This window comes from Colias croceus, chromosome 29, assembly GCF_905220415.1.
Source record: "Colias croceus chromosome 29, ilColCroc2.1".
Lineage (NCBI taxonomy): Eukaryota > Metazoa > Arthropoda > Insecta > Lepidoptera > Pieridae > Colias > Colias croceus.
Window position 1 is genome coordinate 1356960 of NC_059565.1, and position 20302 is coordinate 1377261.

Sequence of the window (20302 nt, forward strand, 5' to 3'; positions counted from 1 at the left end):
ATTAGATACAGCCAGGAGACAAACAGACAACGAAGTCTCAGTAATAGTCGTTTTACCCTTTGGGTACGGAACCCTAAAAAACACTTCAAAATAGTTACAAGATATTTTATTGCAACGTCTTCAAATCGCAACAAATAAATCTTGTTAAAAACCCGTTAAAATGAAATAGCACGTGATATTAAAAACGTGACTGTTATCAGTCAATGACCCAGATACTATATATTAAGATAAAACACGATTTCTGTAAAACGCAATCGTTACATAAATGAAAATAAATAACACTAATTTTTATTTATTTTATTATTTACTAGCTGTGCACCGCGGTTTTACCCGCATTGCTCCGCTCCTGTTGGTCTTAGCGTTAAGCGTAATAATATATTTATAGCCTATAGCCTTCCTCGATAAATGGGCTATCTAATACCGAAAGAATTTTTCAAATCGGACAAGTAGTTCCTAAGATTAGCGGGTTCAAACAAACAAACAAACTCTTCAGCTTTATAATATAAGTAGGTACCTATAGATTAGAAAATATAACCACTATTCCAATAAGTAACGGAAAAAATTACTTAGAATGTGGAGTGGATTCTTTGAAAACGCGGGATAAACCGCGGGCGGAAAGCTAGTTTCATATAATAATATGTCTGTACTCTGTATACACAACACGCATTTTTTTTAAAACGTGACCCGGCTTATTTTTGTTATATTTATCATTATCATTTATGTTGTAGGTATGTTTAGTTAAATCAGCAAAGAGTTGACGATAATATATAAATAACTAGATTTTCGCCCGCGGCTTCGCCCGCGTTTTAAAAGGAAATCTCGCATAGTTCCCGTTCCCACGGGATTTCCGGGATAAAAACTATCCTATGTGTTAATCCAAGTTATCCCCTATATGTGTGCTAAATTTCGTTGTAATCGGTTAAGTAAAATTTGCGTGAACGAGTAACAAACACACACACACATCCTCACAAACTTTCGTATTTATAATAATAGTAGGATTAGTAGGATAGGAGAATTCATATAAATATGAATATTTATTAATTAAATATTTATTTTAAAGATCCCCTGCAAATATGTCCAAATTATATATGAATAATAATCCAAACTAGGAATTATGTATTGTGCTAATCTACACTAATATTATAAAGAGGAAAACTTTGTTTGTTTGTATGATTGTTACGAATAGGCTCATAAACTACTGTACTGATTTTGATGAAATTTGGCACAGACAATCTTTAGACCCTGAGAAAGAACATAGGCTACTTTTTATTGCGAAATATGTACCACGGGCGAAGCCGGGGCGGACCGCTAGTACATATTATAAAACATGCGAAAGTTTGTTTGGTTGTTTCTTTTTACACTTTCACTATTAAATTAATTATTAAAGCACCAATTTAGATGAATTTTAGCATAAAAATAGTTCAAGAAACAGAGGGCTAAGAAAAGAATTTTTTTCCAAATTTTATTACCTAAAGTCTGATATAGGTTTTTGTTCATGAATTTGTCTGCGGGCATAGCCAGTTATATTTTATAATCATTTATTTTTCTAGCTTCGCAAATCCGGGTTGTTCTAATAAGATTAACATTCATTCATCAAATATTAATTTGCATTTTATCATTTAGGTGATCGTGAAATATTATGCAAAAAAAATAATCAATAAAAATAAATTTTTAAAGCATAGATATATTTTTATAGCATAGAGAACATAGAAGATAGATTTAGAAGCATTAAGTATAGATTTCTCACATAGAATTAAAAAAAAAACTCGACATACCTAGATGAATTTTTTAACTATTTAAAACTATATAATTACCGTTAAAACAAGTTTTTTGTTACCTAGTTAGAAATAGTTGTAACTAAATGCATCCTGAAATAACAAAAAAATATTTTTAAAATTTAAGTTGTCTACTAAGATCGTCTCCAAGAAATTGTCACTTGTCAGAAAGCATCTTATTCTACATGTAAAAAATGCTTTAATATCTATACTTTGTTTGTTTGTTTGAACGCGCTAATCTCAGGAACAACTGGTCCGATTTGAAAAATTTTTTCGGTGTTAGATAGCCCATTTATCGAGGAAGGTTCATCACCCTAAGACGAACAGGATGCGAACCTAATAGGACTCACACATTTCAAAATACCTAAGCTCATACTTGAAAAACGGCTACTAATATATTTTTTTAATAAAAAATATAAAAATAGGATAATGATAACAATCTATTTAAAGAGAATATGGGAAGATTTTTTAAATGAAATAGAGTAGGTACCTAATTCAATCAAATGTAGTGATGCTGCAGCGAACAAAACGATATACATCTAGTTTCAAAACAAATAATGTTTAAAATCAGTTAAAATGCATTCTAACAATTATGTTGTGTAAATGTTTACTTCAAGTTGGCGATTAGTCAATAATCGATATGGGCATTAACTTTGTGACGTCATGTGACCTACTTAAGTACCTAAATAATATGCTATGATATAGGAAAAATTAATATACTTAGTTAAAAGTGTAAGGGAAGTTCTTAACCGATCGCTAAAAAAAATTTTAGCGTGTGTACTGTTCAGTCTAAGTGTTCAGTAGTGTTTTCGTGAAAGAGTAACAAACATACATACATACGCATAGTGCATCCACGAAAGTTTGTGAGGATGGATGTCTATCCTCACAAACTTTCGCATAAATTATAATATTAGTTAGGATAGGATAGGATAGGATGTATCACACTTTTTAACATAATCTTGAAATCGGTGCTCTAAACAATTTTCCAATTTTCAGTCATTTCCTCGGCGTTTTAAAATAGTTGAAAACTACACTTATCATGATTGACGTAGGCTTTATTCATCATCATCATCAGCCCATATACGTTCCCACTGCTGGGACACGGGCCTCCTATGAGGGTACAGGCCATAATCCACCGCGCTGGCCAAGTGCGTGTTGGCGGATGACACATGTCGTCGAACTTTTTTAATTCTTCGACATGTCGGTTTCCTCACGATGTTTTCCTTCACCGTTCGAGCAGTGGTGATGTTACAACATGCGCAGATAAATTGAAAAATCAATTTATTTCCTACGCGCTCGCCTGGTCTCGAACCACGGACTTATCGATTCGAAGTCTAAGGTCTCACCACTGAGCCACCACTGCTCAAATAGGCTTATAGGCGCAAATAGGCTTGTAGGCTTTATTATTTACAGGTTTTACTACGAGTGGTGCCGGTGCGAGCGTCTAAATTGTTTCGGTTTAGATAGCCCATTTATCGAGGAAGGCTATAGGCTATATATCATCACGCTACGACCAACAGGAGTGTAGCCACGGGGGTTAAACCGTGGGAAGCAGCTAGTGGGAAATAAAATGCTTAATTTCATATTGTTGTTTTAATTTTATTTATATGCACATTCCTAATTAGGAGAGATTTGACGTTTTACAATGAGTTTCAAAAGGATGTTATGTATTTAATATTTTATTAATAGTAAGTTGTCGAAAATCTAGTCACTAGTTCACTGTATAAAACAAAGTCGCTTTCTCTGTCCCTATGTATGCTTAAATCTTTAAAATTACGCACCGGATTTCGATGCGGTATTTTTTAATAGTTAGAGTGATTCAAGAGGAAGGTATTTGTATATAATTTATAAGGTTTAGACAAAGCGGGCGAAGCCGCGGGCGGAAAGCTAGTAAATTAATAAAAATGTAAGGTAGAAATTAAAGTGTTTTTAATTTTGTAAGTATTTATGGTCCATATCAATCATATACTAATTATTATTAAATATTAAAGGTTATTAATAAAAATATAATATATTCTGTTTGACTGTTTGTCGTTAATAATTTTCCATACGGCTGAACCGGTTTTACTAAGACTCGTCTGACAGATACCTAATTTTATTTAAAGGAGTAATTTAATGTGTTTTTTTTTTTGCCAAAATATAGGGTTGCCTAAAGCAAATATTTTATTTTAATAAAATTATGTGATATACGCATCACATTTTTTGTTTTTAAATTAGAAATAATATTTTTTTACATACCTACCTCTTATTAAGGTTTATTATGTACTAGCTCTCTGCCCACGACTTCACCCGCTTTGTCAAAAACCTAAAAAAATATTTATTAAAATTCTCTATCTATTAAAAAAAACGCATCAAACTCAGTTGGGTGGTTTCGGAAATTTAAGCATACATGGAAACAGGGACAGAAAAAACGATTTTGTTTTATACTATATAGTGAAGATGTAGTTATCTATTTACCTACGTATCTACTTAAAAAGAAAGAAAGCATTGTTTAATTTATTTTATGTGTAGAAATAACGACTTATCATATAACTAGATTTCCACCCGCGGCTTCACCGCGTTTTCAAATAAAAACCCGCATAGTCGCAACAGTCTCATGATGATGATCATCATTTCGATGATGATCATTTCGATGATGATCATTTCGGAAAGATTTATGTCATCTTTCATGGGACACTTTGTGCGTGAACTTGTCCATTCAAAGCGACAGGTCTACGCATAGGGTGCCTCATCAACTGACAATAATTAAGTAGTATATTTTAATATTTACTAACATTAGTTAATAAGTCACTTACTAACATAAATGGATTTCTGTAATCTAATTGTTTAAATAAATAAATAAATAAATAGTTCCCATTCTCGTGAGATTTCCGGGATAGGTAAAACCTTTCCTATGTATTAATTCAAGTTACCCTCTATATGTGTGCAAAATTTCATTGTAATTGGTTCAGTAGTATTTGCGTGAAAGAGTAACAAACACACACACACATCCTCACAAACTTTCACATTTATAATATTAGTAGGATAAGATTGACTTATCCTTTCGCATTCTATTATTAGAAGATAGTGGTAATAACTACCCATTTTCACCTATTAATGTGTGATTATTGATGAATGTTTGTTAGTCTATATACGCAAAAACAGCTGATGGGATCTGGATGAAATTTGGTACAGAGATAGATTATAGTCTGGATTAGAATCCCGTCCGATTAGGGCCCTTCTGGCCTCCTCCACTCAAGCGACAGCTCAAGCCGAGGTTCGTGGTCCCCGTCAAGGGGGGACGCCCTTGTGCATGTCGCTACCAGGGTGAACCTTCAGTTCACCCCCGCGTCCGCGTTAAAATGTAGTAGCCCTTCTGGCTAACATTGAGAAACACCATACAAAAAAAAAATCTGGATTAGAACATAGGCAACTTTTTGTCCGACTACCAGTACCTACCACACGAGTAAAGCCGCGGATTTAAGCTAGTCTAAACTTATTATTTTAATTGATATCTTTTGTGATTGTTACTACGAAAGAGCAGCTATCTAATTTGTAAAGGAATTTTTAAAATCCGTTGTTTTTGAGTATATTTTTTAATTCTTTACAAAGTACGCTCTATTACATTTTCCGGGTTTGCCTTGCTATTCTAATAAATTATTTCTTGTTTTTGACAACCCTACGTTATATATTAGTAAATATTATATTATATATTATATACTTATCAGTGGACAGTGTAACCTACATAGTTTATTAGTCTTGGAGACCGCGTTGGGATCGGCCATTCGTTATATAATAATATAATATATATTAAATAAATAGTTAGTGTGATTATGTGTTGTGTGGGGAGAGTTTTTACGTGAGTAAATAAAAAGTTTTTTTTTTTATAAAATAATATTTTTTATTTAAAAAAAAAATTGTGTCTGTAAAATCATTAATGTGTAAATACTTATGTGAAAGTGAAGTCCCATGTCCCCTAGTGGGGTAAGGGGCAGATGCATTATACATCTGTTTCACTGATCGATTTTCTTTAGGGACAAGTAGGTGATCAGCCTTCTGTGTCCTACCAGACCAAGAATTTTTTTTTTCTTCGTCTTCACCGGGAATCGAACCCAGGACCCATAGGTGTTACGCTCACGCGTCAACCACTGTACCGGGGAGGCGGTCAAAAATACTAATGTGAGTAAATAAAAAATAAACAAAATATTTTAATTCTTTTATTAAATTATTTAATAAAAATATTCGTAATATTGATACTTGATGAATTTGGAGGAAATTTTTGGCAAATTAAAACATGCTGTGAATTGGATCCCCCGTCGTTTTTGGAATTTTCGGTTAACATCATTTATAAAGAAAAAACTTTATATTTAAGTGGTTAAAATATTATATACATTTAAAACTTATATTGTAATCGAATTAAAAATCCATCATTCATGACAGATAACGAATAATTTTGAGGATCAAAAAAAATTAGGTTTTTTATTTATTTTCAAACATGTTAAAGTTAAAAGTAAGGCAAATAAAATTGTTCACGATTAAAAGTACTTACGTATATATATTGAGAGTTCTGTGTGTGCGTTTGTTTTTTCACCATAGCTCCTAAACGCGAACAGACTTAGTTAAAAAACCGGCCAAGTGCGAGTCCGTAATATCATACGGATTTTTTATCTATAATAGAAAATCATTTTTATTTTTTTGTACATATATTTGTTGTTATAGTAGCAACGGAAATTAATCATTTGTGAAAATTTAAACTTTCTAGCTATCACGGTTTATGAGATACAGCCAGACAGACAGACAGACAGACAGACAGACAGACAGCGGAGGCTTTGTAATAAGGTCTCGTTTTATCCATTGGGTACGGAACCCCTTAAAACGATCGTAATTCATATGTTTTTTTTATATTTTCGAGTTTTTCAATGTATCGCAAAAAGTAGTTTTATTAATTTTTATTTTGAATCAATTCGTATTGTTTTTATTACATTTTTGTGTGCGATTTCTAAAAAAAAATAAGTTAAATAAATGGTTATAATCTTGTTATAAAATTTATTATAAAACGAGCACATGTCAATATTTTTTTCTTATTATACAAAAATATTATAATTTATCGTTAATCAAAGCTTATATATTTTTAATAATTTATTGAATCAAAACATACTTTAGCCTTTAATAAAACGAGTTTTGAGTTTATCTGTATTTTAATTAAACAAAAAATACCTATATAATAACAGTGCATAGTAAGATACTGTATTCAAATCCTACTAATTTTGTTACTCTTTTACGGGTCTTTCTTTGATAACGCGGGTGAATCCGTGCGGAAAGCTTCGCCCGCGTCATAAAAAAAACCCGCATAGTTCCCGTTCCCGCGTGATTTCCGGGATAAAACCTATCCTATATGTTAATCCAAGTTACCCTCTAAATTTCATTGAAATCAGTTCAGTAGATAGTTTATGCGTGAAAGAATAACAAACATACATACATATTACATACACATACATATTATACACATACCTCAATCCACACAAACTTTCGCATTTCTAATTTTAGTAGGATTTTAGTGAGTTAAGAATTTTATGATTTAACTAGCGGTCCGCCCCGGCTTCGCCCGTGGTACATGTTTACGTTTTCTCTACATAAGAACCATCCTCGTACTTCAAGAAATATAATAAAAAAAGAATTATCGAAATCGGTTCAGCTGTTCTCGAGTTATGCGCTTACCAACACATTTTGTGATTCATTTTTATATATAAGAAGAAGAAGATGTATCTAATAAACTCTTTATTTAAAAATTTAATTATAAATGCGGCGGCAGGTACGTGAATAGCCGGCTTGAAAAATGCCGAATTGGTAGGGTCATACAAGGTCAGGCACAAGGAAGGTTCTTACGGCGAAAACATGAAATAGGGGCAATAAGGCAGAATGTATTTTGGGGCAGTATCAATAAATGGGGCAGTATCAATAAAACTTATTTACCTATACATAAAAATAATAAAATGTTGTGTGGTTTTATGAAACCACGGTAAAAGTGAAACTTTTTTTCACACTATAGACATTTAACTAAAAATTATCGTATTTGTACGATAATTGTCGTACGTATCGTGCGTCACGCGACATGCGCTACATAGACCAAAAAGTTTGAGACGATTTAATAAAAGTTTCACTTTAAAAACAAAAACTACATATTAAGGAAACGAGTATTTAGGTCGCGATATCATTTGTCCAATTTAAATGTGTTACTGCGATATTGAGTTATAAATATAATATTTTGCGATTCACAAAAGATACTAGTTTTACACTCGGATTTGTTCAGGTCTCTTTATGCCTGTTGCCTGAATATGGTTTTTAATCTTCAATGTTTCTAAGTTTTCCATTTGCTAAATGTTTTTGAGTTTGAGTTATCTAAAGTTGTTTAAATTTTAATATTATAAATGCGAAAGTAACTCTGTCTGTCTGTCTGTTACTCAATCACGCCAATACTACTGAACTACTGAACCAATTTGCATGAAATTTGGTATATCTTATATAGGTATATAAAATTCTCCTGTCACAATGTTAGTCTGCATACTCCTCCGAAACGGCTGGACCGATTCTCATGAAATTTTCTGTGCATATCGGGCAAGTCTGAGAATCGGCCAACATCTATTTTTCATATGTACCACGGGCGAAGCCGGGGCGGACCGCTAGTATATCTCTATTTTGATACCCGAGAAAGGACATAGGCTACTTTTTACCCCGGCAAATAAGATAGGTTTTATCCCGGAAATCCCACGGGAACGGGAATTATGCGGGATTTTCTTTGACTGCGCGGGCGAAGCTGCGGGTGGAAAGCTAGTTCTAAATGAAACATATAGAATAGATTTAAGTTTAATATTTATATGTATGGTAGTAGCAAGGTATATATTTCATATGGGCTCGTTAGTTAAGTTGCTTGGCCCTAAGTCAGCTGAAAAAAAAATTGCATCTCTTATTCAAAAGTATCTAATAATAATTACATTATAATTCTATACTAATATTATAAAGCTGAGGTTTGTTTGTTTGAACGCGCTAATCTCAGGAAGTACTCGTCCGATTTGAAAAATTCTTTCGGTGTTAGATAGCCTATTTATCGAGGAAGGCTATAGGCTATATTATATCATTACGCTAAGACCAATAGGAGTGGAGCCACGGGGTTAAAACCGCGAAGCGCAGTTAGTTACATTATAAAATTCTTAACTTGCTAAAATGCATTGCAATGCAATCATAAATATTACGAACTAGATTTTATTTTATAATATTTTTTATTTGTTCCAGGTATACAAAAACCAGTGCTACAGTGAACTGTGAAAACGCAAGAAATAACTTTAAATCAGTAAATATAAACTGTTTTATGTGAAACTCGAGTTAAGTGCATCTGTGAAAATGATATTTTCTTTTGATCGTAAGTATTTTTTTTATTTTAATAATTACCAAATAAAACATAAATTATATATAATAACTATCTGTTGCCCGCAGCTTCGCCTGCGTGGATGATACGAATTTTCATCCCCAATTTTATCCCCTTGGGGGTAGAATTGATAAAAATACTTTCTTAGCGGATGTCTACGTCCTAACATCTACCTGCATGCCAAATTTCAGCCCGATCCGTCCAGTGGTTTGGGCTGTGCGTTGATAGCTATACATCAGTCAGTCCCCTTTGAGTTTTATATACATACATATATTTTAATTATAATAATGCATCTACTAATATTATAAATGCGAAAGTAACTCTGTCTGTCTGTCTGTCTGTCTGTTACGCTTTCCCGCTTAAACCTCTCAACCGATTTTGATGAAATTTGGCACAGACAATCTTTAGACCCTGAGAAAGAACATAGGCTACCTACCTTTTATTGCGAAATATGTACCACGAGCGAAGCCGGGGCGGACCGCTAGTAATGCATAATTAGTCGATTAGACGGACTTCGTACAGTAACTACAGAATTAAGAAAATGTACAAAAAATGTTACAAAAAATATTGTGACTGCATAAAATTTCTTATTTTTTCTTGTCATCAACCAAGAAGACATTTGTCTTGACAATTTTAATCCTTATTAAGGCAATTTACCATTATTTTAATAACTCTCCCTCGAAAAAATTAACATTTTTTCTTACGGTATTTAAGTAGGAATGTTTTTATTTACTTACTTACTTAATCCTGTTGCGCTAAAACCCCGAAGAGAATGTTATTTTAGTTTCAACAAATATTTAAAATGAATAAATTATTTTATAATAAGCTTTATATTATCTAGACTAGTCTTAAACTAGTTTATTTGTCTGTCTCGTGTGTTTTGCATTTATTAGACATTTTAATTTTAAATTTTTCTCTATAATAATGCAGCCTTGAATAAAGGCTAAAGCCTAAATAAATATATATTATACCTACCAATTCTTTATTTCTTTTTCAATTCGTGGATAAAATTTATTCGTCGAATAATGTATATAAAACTACCATTTCAAAATTGTATTCTTATTGCCCGTATTTGACAGATATTTATTGGGTCCATGGTTTAGGTGACATTTTAATAATATTATGGTGAAATACTTTATTGGATGGGTAAGTTTTATCCAAGGATTGAAAAATCGGCCCTAAATTAGTAAAATAAGGAGAAACAAATCTCTAATGTCACTTGGGTATTAAATCGTGGGGCCTCATTATTACAGGAGCCCCATGTAAATTAAGAATTCTTTTGCATAAATATAAACGTAGTTATAAGAAAAAAGAAAGAAAATACATAAGTATTGTATAAACATTATATAGGATATTATATTATGAATAAAATGTAGCAAATAATACTACCTCTATACTTTGATGACTCTGCTAGGGCCTTAAAAAAAAAGACGTGTGGCACTCGGGGACTGCCGCGGTAAAGCTATTGCATAGCATGCCTTCAAGCCACACCTACGCCCGTCGGAGTGGGGAGCGTGAGTTTATTTCGTTACGGAATTTCTCGATTCGGTCCCCGCCCTCAAGATTTTAATTAATTTTGGTCACTTTCAAATAAAAAATTGTTCAGATGCATAAACCTAAGCGCCGCTTTATTACGCAGCAAAATTAAAAGATTTTCGTCCTTATATAACATATTCAAAGTAACCAGCTTAATTACATTTTTATGTAATAAAATATGCCGTCTTGAACACTATACTATCAACTATATTGTGTATGGGATATTTACCAATATTATAAATGCGAAAGTGTGTTTGTTTGTCATTCGTCACTACGAAGCATCTCATTCCCATTGTAACTCCTAATATTACGAGGGCAAATAGCTATTCACATATCCAGGGTCCCGTCCGACTAGGGCCCTTCCGGCCTCCACTCAAGCGACAGCCCAAGCCGAGGTTCGAGATCCCCGTCAAGGGGGGACGCCCTTGCGCATGTCGCTACCAGGGTGAACCTTCAGTTCACCCCCGTGTCCGCGTTAAAATGTAGAAGCCCTTTTGGCTAACATTGAGAAACACTTTACAAAAAAAGAAAAACATATCCAGGGCCTCAGAATTCCTTTAGTCCAACCCTGTATACGATATTAATATTCGATAATATTTATAGATATCCTTACTCACGTGTATAGCAGTTTGTTACATGTGATCGCATCGGTTGACATCTGAATTTAGATACTAATAACCGGTCCCGAAATTGGATGGAATTTTTTGCATTCTAAATTATTCGTCCCATTTTTGTATTTTGATCAAAACATGGGTCAAGATAGCTTTAGTTCGAATGAGAAGTAAATTTTAAATTATTTAAAGTTTTGAGCTTTTAAATGAAAGCTTTTTAAAATTACGCTTTTATTAAAATCTACAATATCTAATTTATAGGTAGAAAATGCTATGCCACAAACAAATAGAAAATTATTCCATCGTTTGAACCATACGACCAGAAATCAGAATAGTGGCAAGGAGTGTATTTTTTTTTAATTTTCGTAAATCTATACATATAATAAATCTGTAGAAGGGTCAATTCTGTACATTGAAAATATTGAAAGAATAAATAGCAGGGGGTGTTACTGGATCGATACCAAACCCAAATATGTGATTAAAAAATTTTTTGTCTGTCTGTCTGTCTGTCCGTCTGTCTGTCTGTCTGTCTGTCTGTATGTGAAGGCATCAAGTGAAAACTAACGGTTCGATTTCGATGAAACTTGGTATAATTATACCTTATTATCCTGGGCATAAAATAGGATACTTTTTATCCCGGAAAATACGTAGAATATAAATTAATCTTAATTTTTCCGCGCGGACGGAGTCGCGGGCGGAAGCTAGTCTATACTAATATTATAAAGCTGAAGAGTTTGTTTGTTTGAACGCGCTAATCTCAATTCTCAGGAACGTATTCTTTCGGTGTGTAGCCCATTTATCGAGGAAGGCTATATATTATATAATCACACTAAAACCAACAGGAGCATAGTAATGCGGGTAACACCGCGGGACACAGCTAGTTAAAAGATATAGATCCTACTAATATAAAAAATGCGAAAGTTTGTGAGGATGGATGTGTGGGAGTTTGTTACTCTTTCACGAAAGTACTACTGAACCGATTACAATGTTTAGTATGTAGGTAGCTGAAGACCCGGAATAAGACAAATGCTACTTTTTATCCTGGAAATCCCACAGGAACGGGAACTATGCGGGTTTTCCTTTGAAAACGCGAGCGAAGCTGCGTATCACTACATAGTATAAAACAAAGTCGCTTTCTCTGTCCCTATGTCCCTTTGTATGCTTAAATCTTTAAAACTACGCAACGGTTTTTGATGAGGTTTTTTTAATAAACAAAGGTAAAGGTTTATAATTTATTAGGTTTTAGACAAAGCGGGCGAAGCCGCGGGCGGTAAGCTAGTAATATTATATGTATATTGTTGAGGTCAAAAGTCTTACATCCAGGTTCATATGAGATAATAATATTTCAGATAGTATTGTATTGAATAATGTAACAAGGAATACAGTTTATTTGTTAATAAGAGAAGTTGTAATAATTGTTTTGTTGATAAAGAATAATAATGTTTATTATTCGTAGCATATACAATATACATCCATACTAAAAGTAACTCTGTCTGTCTGTTACTCAATCACGCCTTAACTACTGAACCAATTTGCATGAAATTTGGTATAGAGATATTTTGATACCCGAGAAAGGACATAGGATAGGTTTTATCCCGGAAATCCCACGGGAACGGGAACTATGTGGGTTTTTCTTTGACTGCGCGGGCGATGCCGCGGGTGGAAAGCTAGTATGTAATAAATAATAATATACAACAGTCTTATACAATTTGTTCATTGTTCATTATCAGTCTTTAATTTTATTTTATACTAGCTGTGCCCCGCGGTTTTACCCGCAGTACTCTGGTCCTGTTGGTCTTAGCGTGATGATAGCCTACTCTAGCGTTCCTCGATAAATGGGCTGTCTAACAACGAAAGATTTTTTTTTAAATATGTATTATAAATGCATATAATTAGATTTAGGTACTTTAGAGGTCAGTTCATTTAGGTAGTGCTTTTGATTCGTCATAACACGTAGAAATTATTTATTAATCGGAAAGTAGTTTCTACAAAGAAAAGCCGACAAGAAGCTTGGCTATGGCTTTATATCACACTAGCTTTCCGCCCGCGGTTCCGCCCGCGTTTTCAAAGAAAAACCCGCAAAGTTCCCGTTCCCGTGGGATTTACAGGAAAAAACTTATCCTATGTGTTAATCCAAGTTACCCGCTATATGTGTGCCAAATTTCATTGTAATCGGTTCAGTAGTATTTGCGTGAAAGAGTAACAAACACACACACACACATCCTCACAAACTTTCGCATTTATAATATTAGTAGGATATTTCTTTCCATTTATTTTAGTAACGAGAATCGAACCCACAACCTCTGATCGAGTATATTACAACTGCGTCATCGAGTCGAATTAAAAATAATAATAATAAAAAACTATTTAAATCAATCACTTAATTATAATATTCACGTGACTTCTAATCAGTTGAAAATCACATCGATAAAAATCTTTCCCGTTCCAGTTATAACTGGTAATAACCGGTTTCTTTATTACATATAATATCACACATAGGTATCTGAAAGTTTGTTGCTCTTTCATGCAAAAACTACTGAATCGTTTTGAGTGAATTAAATTATTTCATAGGTATTCGATTTTATAAATTATATTCAAACCTTCCTCTTGAATCACTCTATCTATTAAAAAAACCGCATCAAAATCCGTTGCGTAGTTTTAAAGATTTAAGTATACATATTAAGGACAGAGAAAGTGACTTTGTTTTATACCATGTAGTGATAAGGGCTAGTAGGATTACACAGTACACTAAACCAATACAACAAAACAACAAAACTTTCCCGAAGGTAATTGAGGTTATAAAATATTATATTGTTATACCTACTGAACCCGGCGTGCGAATCCGACTCGCGCTTGACCAGTTTTTTCTACGAATTAATTTGTTACAAACCTTTTTTATGAACCATATTGGTACACGAAAACATGTTTTTTTACGAAGTAACCTTTTGCAAAACACGCTATTTTATAGTCATAATTAATAAATATATTATTATACAGTTAATATTAATATGATTTTTAACAGATGAGTTAAAAAATGGAGATGACATCAGATATTGTAACAGATTAAAAACTGGTTTAATTTATGGTTCAAGAGTTATTTAAAAAGTTCGTCTGCAATACCTCACATGAAAGCTCTGTAATTTATAAATAGACTAGCTTACCGCCCGCGGCTTCGCCCGCTTTGTCTAAAACCTAATAAATTATATACTACAACCTTCCTCTTGAATCACTCTATCTATTAAAAAAACCGCATCAAAATCCGTTGCGTAGTTTTAAAGCGTGTTATAAAGAATAGTTTTTGAATTTAAAATTTTCAAGTTCCTAGTAATTTGTTATTTTGATGTCAGTCAGTCATAAAGTTAGTTTTCCTTGTAATTAAAATTACGATGACGTCATTAAGATTTTGTGGAAAAAATAAGCAGAGATACTTCAAAAAATTAGTTAGGTGAATAGTTATGGTATTACCGCAAAACAAATTAAACATAGACTAACTAAACCATCTGGATTTCCGCCCGCGGCTTCGCCCGTGTTTTCAAAGGAAAACCCGCATAGTTTCCGTTCCCGTGAGATTTCTGGGATAAAACCTATGTGTTAATCCAAGTTACTCTATGTGTGCTTAATTTCATTGTAATCGGTTCAGTAGTATTTGCGTGAAAGAGTAACAAACACACACACATCCTCACAAACTTCTTTATACCTAATATTAGTAGGACATAATATTACCGGAACGTTAACGCCTTTAGGCTTGGATACCTGCACGCACATGAATTCGCAGCTCTAACTTCCGAACCGCCATTATGTTTGATTTTGAATCAAACTGTAGCTTATGTACTGTACTCACAGTAAAAAAAAAAAAGTGTGTCACTCGGGGACTGCCGCGGTAAAGCTATTGCATGCTATGCCTTCAAGCCACACCTCCGCCCGTCGGAGTGGGGAGCGTGAGATTTTTTCGTTACGGAATTTCTCAATTCGATCCCCGCGCTCAAGGCCCGCGATAGAAGCTATGCAATAGCTTAAAAATGACGAGATAATATTGCTTTTCCACCAATAACGTGCTAGGATGCGTAGCGAGCAATGTGTTTGTAGCTAACCAATCATATCGTTGCATTTAGTTAGAATTTGTAGCGTTTAGCTGTTGAAGCGATACTATTGGTTATTAATAAACACATTCCTCGCACATTATTGGTGGAGAAGCACCCTAAACCCGGTTTCATTAATTATTACGGAAATAAATAAGAAATATGTCAAAAATGTCAAAGATAAGGAAATGACTCAGAATATTCGTTAATAACAGGGTTTTGGGTTCATTAAAATTTATCAGTCAATTTTGACCCATCTTATTTTATGGGATTCATAAAATTGTATCGATTCTTCATTTACATAACATCCTGCTTCCTATGCATATTAAAATCAAAGTTTATATATCCGTTGGTTGGTCACGCTAAAACGGCAAGACCGATTTAGATTAAATTTTGTGTAAAGCAAGTTTATACTCTGAGTTAAATACTTAAATCTACCTTAGTTAATTAGGTTGTTAGTGGTATACATAATACATATTATAATATATAAGGTTCTTAAGTATTGATCATAATTAAAAATGAAATAGGTATCTACATCATGGTTCGTTTTAAAACTTACCTGTCCTGTAAAATATTGCACAATAATATAAAATAGGCACCTGAAATTGAAAATATGATTAGATTACATTAGTACACATTTTTAAAATCAGTTAAAAATAATTAAAGAGCCAAATAAACCGAAAGTTGTTAACAACTGTTTTTAAATCATAAATCAAGACAAATTAAAACATATTATGTACCTATTGTATACAAAAATACATAGAAATTCCTATAACTGTATTATTTTGAACAATATCACAATTAACTACGAAAAAACTAAGACGCCAATAATAATTGCAGCTTCAATAAAAAATGGGTTTTGCAAAACAACTGCTAAAATACCGTTAAATCGATTTATCTCTTTCTGGCGTACGCAGGATGTGTCTGTTAGAAAGAGATGGAATTTGGGAATTCCCAATCTTGGAGCAGTGGAAAATAACATAACTTTTTGCGTTTATTTTGTTTTTTTTATACAAGCTTTTTAAGATGTTATTAATCTATACCAATATTATAAGCTGATGAATTTGTTTCGTTGAAGGCCTTTATCTCAGGAACTACAGGTCCGATTTGAAAAATTATTTCACTGTTAGATAGCCCATTTACCGAGGAAGGCTATAGGCTATATATCATCACGCTAAGACCAATAGGAGCGGAGCAATGCGGGTAAAACCGCGGGGCACAGCTAGTTGATAATACGGTAACTGCCTGACATTGCTGCGGTTCCGAAAACCATGTTTTGTGTTCAGTAAAACACCTTCGAAATGGAAAACTCAAAAAAATTATACTTAGGTATCTACTCTTTGCATTTCCTTCTCTTGAAGTCTTACTACAAGAAATATATTTTTTTTTAAAAGCGAGAAAGCTTTTAAAAAAAATATATTTTTAATTATATATATATTTTTAAATATAGTTTTCGAGATCGAGAAAGCTTTTGATGAATACAAAAAAGATATGAATTTACAAATTTAAAAGTTAATTTTTGTTACATAAATTACATCAGTATACAATTATTTATGCAATGTAGATCAAAATACAAATATAAAGAAGCTCTAAAACTTAATTAAAGCGAAAAGATACGCAGTAAGCTTGACAGATACTTGTTTGATAAAGGCTCTTCACACGAATATATGAAGAACGCAGCGTTTACTATATACATATATGGTATTGAGTTAATGATCCATATCTCAATTTATATATTGAATGCATTATACATTACATACAAATTTAAATCATTTACATAATAAGAAAAAGAAAATAAGTAAAAGGATTATCTCTGTCTACTAAGTACTGCTTAACTATGCTTGAATCCTACATCATATTATTATATTGGCCCATGATCATAATATATAACGCTTTCATTGAAACCTATGTGCTATGTAGAAATTATAATTGAAAAAAAAAGTGAATAACACTAGTTTAAACTTAAATCGAACGCATAAGAACCCAAATTAAATAGATAAAAGTTATTAATTGTATGCTTTAATTATGATTTATGAGTCATAACAGTCAGAAATAAAGAATAACTATATTAAACAACTAACTTATAATAATAACTATATTAACTATACTACAGAAATAAAGAATAACTAACAAACAAAATACAGTTACACACCCATCGGATCCACAAACTTTAAAAATAATTCATACCGAATAACACGCAGCTTTCATAAAACGCAGCGTCACCGGCCACCGCAGCTCGTGTGAAGAGCCATAACGCGATTTCCGGCTCATAATGCACTTACAATATATATGGATTTCCCTGAGCCAACCGCCTTGACTTTTATACCTTCTAAAGGAGTGTTCATACGATATCTAACGTGACGTTCGACGTTTTTTTCTCTCTGACGTGTTTCGTTTAAATTGTGACGTATATTTTGCTAATCGACTAGTTATTTCTAGTCTTTTTTTTATGGAAAGGTCGTTTTATGGAATGTATGAATATTAATTAGATGAATTAATCGGTCAATGTGTTTCTGAATGGTTTGGGTTTTCTATACTAATATTATAAAGAGGAAAGGTTTGTATTACAAACCATACATACATACATACATAATTACAAACTTTGTAATTATGTATGTATGTATGGTTTTCACTTTTCACGCATAAACTACTGGACCGACTTCAAAAATTCTTTAACCATTAGAAAGCTGCATCTTCACTGAGCAACATAGGCTAGGTTTTATCCAAGAAATCCCACGGGAACGGGAACTATGCGGGTTTTTCTTTGAAAACGCGGGCGAAGCCGCAGGCGGAAAGCTAGTTTATAATAATTTAGTAGGTTTTTGTTTGCTTGTAAAAGGTTTGAAATAATGGATTAGAAACCACTGGTATGGAACAATCTAGATATTTTATGTTACTAGTTCTTAACCAAGGTTTTCCTCGTGTGTATTTCACTTTCATTGTGAACATTCCTACTTTCCCTGCTAATATTATAAATGTGAATGTATGTTTGTTACGCTTTCACGCAAAAACTGAACCGATTTGGATGAAATTAGTGTAGATTGAATCTAATTAAAATTTAACGCGTAGATTGAAACTTTAATAAATAAAAATAAACTGAATAATTAGATAATTTTAATTTTTTATTTGTGAATTAGTCAGACGATGATGATATTAGTGATGAGTGATGACGTCATCAATGTCTATTTAAAATCCCAACATGTAAATGAGGTTTTGGGATAAGGATTTTTGGAAAGTAGGTAGAATAATTAATTTAACATAATAGTGGATATTTCCAACTAGCTTCCGCCCGCGACTCCGTCCGCGCGGAAAAATGAAGATTTATTTTTTTCTACGTATTTTTCCGGGATAAAAAGTATCCTATTTTATACCCAGGATAATAAGGTATAATTATACTAAGTTTCATCGAAATCGAACCGTTAGTTTTCACGTGATGCCTAAACATACAGACAGACAGACAGACAAAAATTTTTTAATCACATATTTGGGTTTGGTATCGATCCAGTAACACCCCCTGCTATTTATTTTTTCAATATTTTCAATGTACAGAATTGACCCTTCTACAGATTTAGGTATTATATGTATAGATTCCAATATGTTAATAATTTCTTTTATTCATATATTTTTACTTTACTATTGCTAATAAATATTTTTTTTTTTACTATATATATCCGCCCGCGGCTTCGCCCGCGTTTCCAAAGAAAACGCGCAACCCTTTCCTGTGGGATTTCCGGGATAAAAAGTAGCATATTATGTCTTATTCTGGGTTTTCAGCTACCTACATACAAAGCAAGTGTTTAATTTTTGGATATTTCTCGTTATATTAAAAAAAAGTTATGATTGTCATTTTACTTATTAAAGTACTTTCGATATCAGTTTAAAGTTTTTTGATATCTGTAATAGTTACGGAATAATCGCCTGTCCCGGTATAGTTTAGTTAGGCGCGCTAATCTCAGGAACTACCTACGGGACCTATTTCAAAAATTCTTTCACCGTTGAATATGTACGTAACCCCTGATGGCCGTTCCCAATATCATATCTATCTTCGGTTTGACCCTACTAAAGATAGAAAATGCTATCTATCTTTTGTTTTGGCGTCCCAATAAGCTTACTAGCGATAAGATAACCTATCTCTGATCGCTATCTATCGTCTGGAGGACTAACTGCTTACTATATTTTTCTCTTGGAATTTGTCTATTTGAGCGTCCCAATAACGTTTTGACAGCTTCAGCCAGTAATGGCCGTTCCCAATATCGTATCTATCTTACGATAGATAGAACTTTACTAGCTATCGGAGATAGCTGATATCTATAACCGTAGTTTGAATATTGGGAACGGCCAGTGCTATAACTTATAGTATAGGCTATATAATATATAATATTATGTACCACGGTCGAAGGCGAGGGTACCGCAATAATAAAATTAAAAGTTATTTACTTACTTACACATATTTACGTTTTATTATAGTTTTTGGGTAAATAACCGTAAGGTCGTAGTTCTGTAAGAAGATTACCTTGTAATCAGAGCAAAGGGCGGAATTTCCCATACAGGTAATAAAATCGAAAGTTCAGTAAATCTATACTAATATTATAAAGCTGAAGAGTTTGTTTGTTTGAACGCGCTAATCTCAGACTACTGGTCTGATTTGAAAAAATTTTTCGGTGTTGGATAGCCAATTTATCGAGGAAGGCTATTAATAGGCTATATATCATCACGCTAAGACCAATACGAGCGGAGCAATGCGAGTGAAAACGCGGGGAACATCTAGTAATAAAATAAATCGAAATTGCAGTAAATCGTAATATAAACCACTGGTATGGAACAATCCAGATAATATTTTATATTACTAGTTCTTAATCAAGGTTTTCCTCGTGTTGTTTCACAAATTTTCATAGTGAA

General features: G+C 33.0%; 1 protein-coding gene across 2 annotated transcripts in view; it reads left to right on the plus strand.

The window, feature by feature from the left end:
• Positions 1–5495: 5495 nt before the first annotated feature.
• The window catches only part of LOC123704336 (scavenger receptor class B member 1-like), a 91159-nt gene continuing 76352 nt past the window's right edge, over positions 5496–20302 (plus strand). For both annotated transcript variants that reach the window (XM_045652676.1, XM_045652675.1), the window contains exons 1-2: positions 5496–5613; positions 9045–9171. Coding sequence is in view for 1 of the 2 variants with exons in the window: in XM_045652675.1 (XP_045508631.1) it covers positions 9153–9171 (19 nt within the window). In the remaining variant the exon portion in view is untranslated. The remainder of the gene's footprint in view (positions 5614–9044; positions 9172–20302) is intronic.